The sequence below is a fragment of the Diprion similis genome, chromosome 14 (genome assembly GCF_021155765.1).
Source record: "Diprion similis isolate iyDipSimi1 chromosome 14, iyDipSimi1.1, whole genome shotgun sequence".
Lineage (NCBI taxonomy): Eukaryota > Metazoa > Arthropoda > Insecta > Hymenoptera > Diprionidae > Diprion > Diprion similis.
The window spans coordinates 10,267,828-10,274,387 of record NC_060118.1 but is presented as its reverse complement, the minus strand read 5'-3'; the positions used below and the strand labels follow the sequence as shown (position 1 = coordinate 10,274,387).

Here is a 6,560-nt window from a genome sequence, read left to right as displayed (position 1 = left end):
GACTTCATTTGTTACCTTGTTTCAAAGTTTTTTTCTATTCTCAAACTACGCCGATCTGCAGTACTGCGGTTGATCTCGAACGAAAATCCCTCGAGTCTGCAGAATGATTACGGCTGGCTTTGTAGGTACGTAATGGACGTGATCCATGCGATCCTGTTGGGTGAACACTCACACCCATCTGCAGCTTCGTGCAGGAATTATTCGACCCTGAAGAACAACTTGTAGTTAGAAAATTTGGGAGAGAATTTTTCTACAGCATTCTTTATCTCGCTTTTTTTTTTTTTTTTTTTTGCAATTTCGTGCTAAGCAAAATTAGACGAAAATAAAAGACTCTATAATAATTTGGTCTATTAATAATAGGTACGGTTTCAATTTCAGTCAACTTACGTCATTTCCTCTGGATATTTGTGAGAAAAATTTACAAGTAGCGGGATTCTTATTTACGATCATTAGTTGAAGACGAAAATCAGCTGGAATTTAATTCTTCCTTCTCCGCGCGCTTTTTTTTTAGTCCCAACTGTACAGTTGACGCTTTTCTAATTAAACTCGGTGGATTCTAATTGCGTCTGAAGCGTAAAATCAGATTTCCGAATCTCATAGCTGTCATCGATAAATTGGAATTAGTGTAACGTGTTTGGGAAGCCGATTGGACACCGTAAACGCGAGGCATCCGCCGAGCTAAAAGTGTACTTAAAACGCCAGAAAGTATTTCATTAGCGGATATAAGCTTTCCGAAACTCCCTCTTTATACCCTTATCGCACTACCCTAATCCGGTAGTAATGCCGGCGGACGGGGTCGCCACATGTGTGTATCAACGGTGTCACTTCCGGTTGAAGGTGAGACCTTCCAAGAGTCGAATTATTATTCACGTTTCATCTTTATCGTAATCCTGATATTTATTATGGATCTCCAGTATCAACGCGATGGAAGACAAAAGTGATGATCTGGAGAAAACCGAGTTGAAACGAAGGAAATGAAATAGCTCGTGGCAATTTCCGGCTCCAGGGAAATACCCCGATATGAAAACAATTGCTTGTTCACGGATGCGGATATGCGTTGAGGGGAACCGGAAGCACCCGACTCAAGGGTCGAAGTGAAGGGTGCAGAAGCAGCGAGGAATCGAGCTACAAGAAAAGCGTCGAATAATCCTTTAGCGCCTTCCGAACTGCACGTTCACACAATAAACTCGTTTCAAGAAATTTATTGCAAGCCGGTTGATTCCTTTATTAATACCTTATAAAACGATGTTTTAAATATACTTTCTTGATATATTTATATAGTATTTATAAACAATCACGTATATTTTTATCCACTCATTATTGTAAAGGTTATAAAAAATAGTAGACGATATACATTATTAAGTTATTGCGAATATTTTCATTTTACATTTCATTACAAATCATACATGCTTGTATAGTAAAATATTTCTTCGTTTATGTATTTGACACAAAGTTACGATAATCACGTATTAAGTAAAGAATAAAATAATAAAACGAATTAATGACGTTGTGAATACGTTATGGTGCATAAGTATAAGAGTATTCATAAAACTGCGTATGAACTGGCCAAGTCTCGATTAGGAATTGAATTGGATTTAAAGAGGATCAGAAAGATCAAGTACTTGGGACATATACGAACGGGTTATGCACGTAAGAACATCGAGGAAAGACATAAGGATACAAAAAAAATTAAGAGAGTGTGGATAATTATAGTTCGCAATAATAATGTTGCGATTGGGGTCTCACGGCGTATAATGTTTTCGGTCTAGGATATCAAGAGGTATATTCTCAGCGATAATTATTTGCCATAATCAGCACCCGGTGGCAAATATTGGTTGTTCGGAGTCCCGCCGTTGCCGAATCCGCTTCCGTTTCCACCCCCGAAACCACCTGCGACCAAACCAAGTATTTTACAACCTCGATAAAACACACCTAATATACTCTCTAGGATATCCATTGTAACCGTAATTACGGCCAACTTTATCCCATAAACACGTATTCAATCACGGAAATTACTTCGTTCGTTTATTAAACGCAACTTATCTCTTATCGGCAGGGTAAAAGAACCAAAAAAGAAAAAAAAAAAAAACTTATTTTCCGAACGATACATTCAAGCCTTTCTAAAAGATTTCATTAAAAAAGGACCTTGCAAAAGCTCTCCGAAAAGGACAATTATTTCTTTCTTCTTTCTACACAGTATTTCGATTAAGAGATTAATTCTGTATCAGCGTATCCGTTTCTTCGTTCGTTTTTTATTTTTGTCTGAGAGTGGGAACCAATCATTAAACTAAAAATTTTTCTCGTAATGTAAAAGTAGCGTAAATTTTTTTTTTTCTTTTTAACCGGAGTTTTTAAAAACAGCAAAAACAGTTTCAAATCTACTCTGTTTCATATGAACGGAAATCCTGAGAAATTATCGAATTTCATCTTTTTCTTTTCCACGCGGAGGTTTCGTTTGGATGAGGGATTTTGAGCTAAGGGTGAATCGCTTCTCCTCTTCCTTTCTGTCTTTGTTTTTTGTTCTTTTTTTTTTCCCTTACCTCCACGATGGCCACCACCACCACCGGCGCCAAATCCTCCCTGGTAATTGGGGCCCCCCGCAAATCCGGGGACTCCAACAAACTGAGGAAACTGAGCTTGACCCTCGTACTGGACGTCTGCGTTGTAACCACTCGCATCGTCGGCTGTGTATCTGACTATTTGGGTCCTGGAGTCCGGCAGCAGGACTCTGTACTCACCACGAACCGTGTTTCCGTCGCTGCTCTCCTGTTGGCCGAAGTCATTTCCGGTCGGTGGATCTCTCACTTCGTATTGAAAGCTGTAGGGCTTCGGCTGAAAGCACGAATTTTTGATTTATTTATTGTTTGTTTTTTTTTTTCGTTGCCTTAACCTCCATACTTACGCAATTTATTTAAATTTAAATTAATCGGGGATTTATTTAACGTCAAACACACGCCTATACTTGCAGATATATGTATTGGCATTACAGACAAGTTCTAGTTGACTGCAGTCTGCAGATGAGAAATGCCGGAGCTTGGCTAATTGCGAAGGCGGTGTCTAAAAACCGATCCGATTTCTCTGCGGCCACTGGTGATTTATTGGTATCGTTTGCAGACTACCTGCTCAAACGATCACTTATAGCTATGGGGGAATGAATTATTCCCGATATTAACTTCCGGGTTCGACGGTGCCTCCGGCAGCTAACTCCGACTGACTTATGAGCGAAAAACGTGCTCCATCTCTCTCGACGAGAAGCAATTGAAAGAAAATAGTTTTTTTAGTGAACTGGAAAATCGTTTTGCTCTTTTCACTCTGCGTAAAGAATTCCAGATTTTCCGGGGCTGATTTTTGTTCGATTAGCATGGTGAGCCATGGCGAACTTGATTGTTGGATAATTAAATTCGAGCACCATTCGTGTGGCCGCGTGCAGGTCGAGTGTGTGTGGGGAGGATGAAGGTTTGAAAAATGGTAATTTTGAAATTTGCATCACGCGCCCGCCGAAAGCTCGACGTGAATTACCCTTTTTCGCGAGATACTCGAGGGGTGAGAACAGCTCGCGACTCTTCACCTCGACGCTTATCACCCAGGTCGAGACGAAACGCGACTTGTTCATCACTCGAAATGAGGCAAAATTCCTCGAGTCAAGTGGAAAGAATTTTTTCACGGCTTACCACAGTAGAATACCGAGCAACATATATACATACTCAAATAATCTTCATCTCTTTCACGGGAGAAAATTAAACCAACAATCAAACAACAATTGCCTGCATTTCAGCCACAGCCTCACAAATTCGGACTTTCTATTCTTCTCGAAATTTTCAGGACATCAATTTCGATTTTAGGATTAGGTATCGATTCTCTACCGATTAGTCAATTACAGCATCTTGATTAAACCTTTCAATTTACTCACCCTGCCGTTGTTATCGTTGTAATTGTACCCGCCACCATCGTTCAAAGGTCTCTGGCCTCCGAATGGAACGCCCTGAAATTCGGGACCGAATCCAGTTCCGGTTATGGTTGGTCCCCCGCCGAATACAGTTCCTGGATTCCCGAATCCTCTGGGAAACCCAGGAGCTCCGTAGGATCCCGATGGCCTGGGGCCTCCGCCTCCAAACGGTCCATTGGTACCTGGTCCTCCGGGTCCTCCAGGCCTGTTGTATTGGTAACCACCTCCACCACCTGGCAAAAGACCGCCGAATGCCGTCCCTCCCATACACACCAGCACCATGAGAAACCCTGTGTTCTGAAGAAGAAGAGAAGAGAAGAGGGTAAGGACGATAAGAGAAGCGAAATAGGTGGGCTTGGTTTCAGCGGACTTCTCGCACTTTGAAAGGAACATCCATGGATCGGTTTTTTCGCGCTCGAAGAAGAGAAAAATAAACTGATCAAGTTGATCTTTGTCGCTGGTCTTTTCATGAAGAAAGAGAGATAAGAGAGGATAAAGAAATTGTGGTTCTTACGGAGGCATGAGAAGAGAGTCTTTGTCTTGGTTCTAAGCCTGATGTTTAGAGTCCAAAGAGAAAAACAATGGACCTGTGTCATTTCATGCTGGAAGAAACTTTTCAATCCAAAAGTGAACTCAATATCCATTTCCAACAACGTTTACACGACTGAAGTTGAAATTGGTATCCATTTCATGAAAGAATACATCGAGTGCAGAAAGTACCAATCAGTCACGTGATTTATACGCTACTTAGCGATTCGTCTCGAGGTATTGTTCACAAGCTATAATCCACAGGATGATCGTGTGTTGATGAAGGACGAATAAGTAGAAGAAGAAGGTAGAAAAGGTACCGAAGAACAAAGACTTCTTCCACTATTCCTCAAAGCTAATGCAGTTTCTTATTCCGCTTTCACTGTTCGAGGGTGAAAAGGTATTCCATTTCGCTGACTTGACCAGATAAAATCACTCCAACGTTAGGATTACTATACTCACCTGAAGACGTTTCATGATATTATGCTTTGTGAACGAAGAGTCCAGGCGAACTGGAAAGATGATCTGCCGACGAGCTTATATACCTGCCTGATTCTTTGTTACAGTTTAGCGATGATGCACGTGGCTTCAGGTGGAGGGACCGGGGAGCTTCAGCGGTTCTTTTGCCCCTTCACTATACGACTGTAGAAAACTGCAGGTTTGCTCTGCAGCTCCATCATGCACCGAGTTCATGTCTTAGTTCATCTCTCTCATGCTCGACACTGCGATTAACCAATTTACTCGTTTAGCTACATTATTGCTCGATTGCCTATTCATCATACTCCGATTTTAACCGCCACCATCATCCTCTTAATGCATATCCGCAAAATGGTTACCTTCATCACGTGACGCGTGCCTTTGCAAAACGGCGCGTTACGTATCTGCCGAAGGAAGGAAACGCTCTCGAGGATGTTTAAAGGATCGATTCAAAATCAAACCATTATGCCCAATGCGTTCGATGTCATTCAAGATTTTGATACTTAGTTGTCCCGAAAAGGATGCTAGCTGTTATGATTCAACAGTCAGAACTTTGAAAAGAGGCTGTCTTATCACGATATCGGTACATTATTTGAAAAAACGAAACAATTTCTGATCTATGGTCCGTTTAACGGCAGTGAAAAATTCCTGTAAACATGAAACTTCAATTTGCAGACAAGAGTAGCAGGATTTTCATTCAATTCCTTTTCTTTTTCAACAGCAAGCATCGAATCGAACGTGTTTGTTTATTCTTCCCTCACAAAACAGCGACTTCTACTTGGCTTGGTCGATTTTTTTTTTTCGTTTTTTTTTGTTTTTGCTTCCCAGGCGAAAGGAAGTCCTCGAGACATCTGCCATCCGGAAAAGCAGAATATCCTCTTAGCCGAATGTTTGAGGAGGGATTACAAATCAATTTACGGTCGTTGCGGAGGTTCGCTGAGTATAGAACTTGAGAAAGTTTCACCTCCTCTCGGAACGACTTATAAACCGAAATTCACCCCGCTGGTTGGTGGATCCTCATCCTCGAGGTACACGACCGGAAGGTCCTGACGGTGTCAATTACGTCGCTCTCAATTAACCCGGAAAAGTGACGACCAAAATCGATTCTGCGGTGCTCGAGGTTCGTTACCTGGAAGATGAACTCCGCGTTGATCCACCGGCGGGATCGATCGATCGATCGATCGATCATCTTCTCCGACGAGATGAAACGTGCATAATCGAGCGCATCGTGCGCGATTTGAAATGATTATTACGTTACTCCTGCACTCGTTCCTTTTCAGAGAACTCTCTGATCACGTAGGTCAGTCGTAGGTACTTTCCACTCGTATGTGGAAAAGTGCGCGCGTGTGTATGGGTCCGGCGGAATATGTAGCGCATTGCGAAAGTGGGCAGCGCTTCTGAGCGCAAAACGTTTGTTTCAACTTCAACGAGTTGTCTTGGGATGGGAATAACATCGTCACGCTCCGCATGTTAAACTTTATTATATGCACCGAAATAATTCGCCCACTCGAAATACCGAATATGGATGCAAACGCTGCTGCAAAAAATTATGCGCCTTATGGATCGAGCCGGGTATCTCGGGATTGGACACCTGATTTGGAGAGCGAAT

At 42.0% G+C, this 6,560-nt stretch overlaps 1 protein-coding gene across 1 annotated transcript; it reads right to left on the bottom strand.

The window, feature by feature from the left end:
* Nucleotides 1–1,531: 1,531 nt before the first annotated feature.
* Nucleotides 1,532–4,976, bottom strand: LOC124414555 (pro-resilin-like). The gene is made up of 4 exons (XM_046895519.1): nucleotides 4,937–4,976; nucleotides 3,911–4,243; nucleotides 2,541–2,832; nucleotides 1,532–1,890 (listed from the first exon to the last, which is right to left on the bottom strand). Exons 1-4 carry the CDS (start codon nucleotides 4,949–4,951, stop codon nucleotides 1,799–1,801), a joined length of 732 nt encoding a protein of 243 aa, XP_046751475.1. The 5' UTR covers nucleotides 4,952–4,976; the 3' UTR covers nucleotides 1,532–1,798.
* Nucleotides 4,977–6,560: the final 1,584 nt, after the last annotated feature.

What these genes read in the sequence shown, in the direction of transcription:
- LOC124414555 (XM_046895519.1), bottom strand. An exon ending in ACAACGATAACAACGGCAGG is followed by an intron (nt 2,833 to 3,910) that starts GTGAGTAAATTG and finishes TCGTGCTTTCAG; the next exon opens with CCGAAGCCCTACAGCTTTCA. An exon ending in TGGTGGTGGCCATCGTGGAG is followed by an intron (nt 1,891 to 2,540) that starts GTAAGGGAAAAA and finishes GTTTGGTCGCAG; the next exon opens with GTGGTTTCGGGGGTGGAAAC.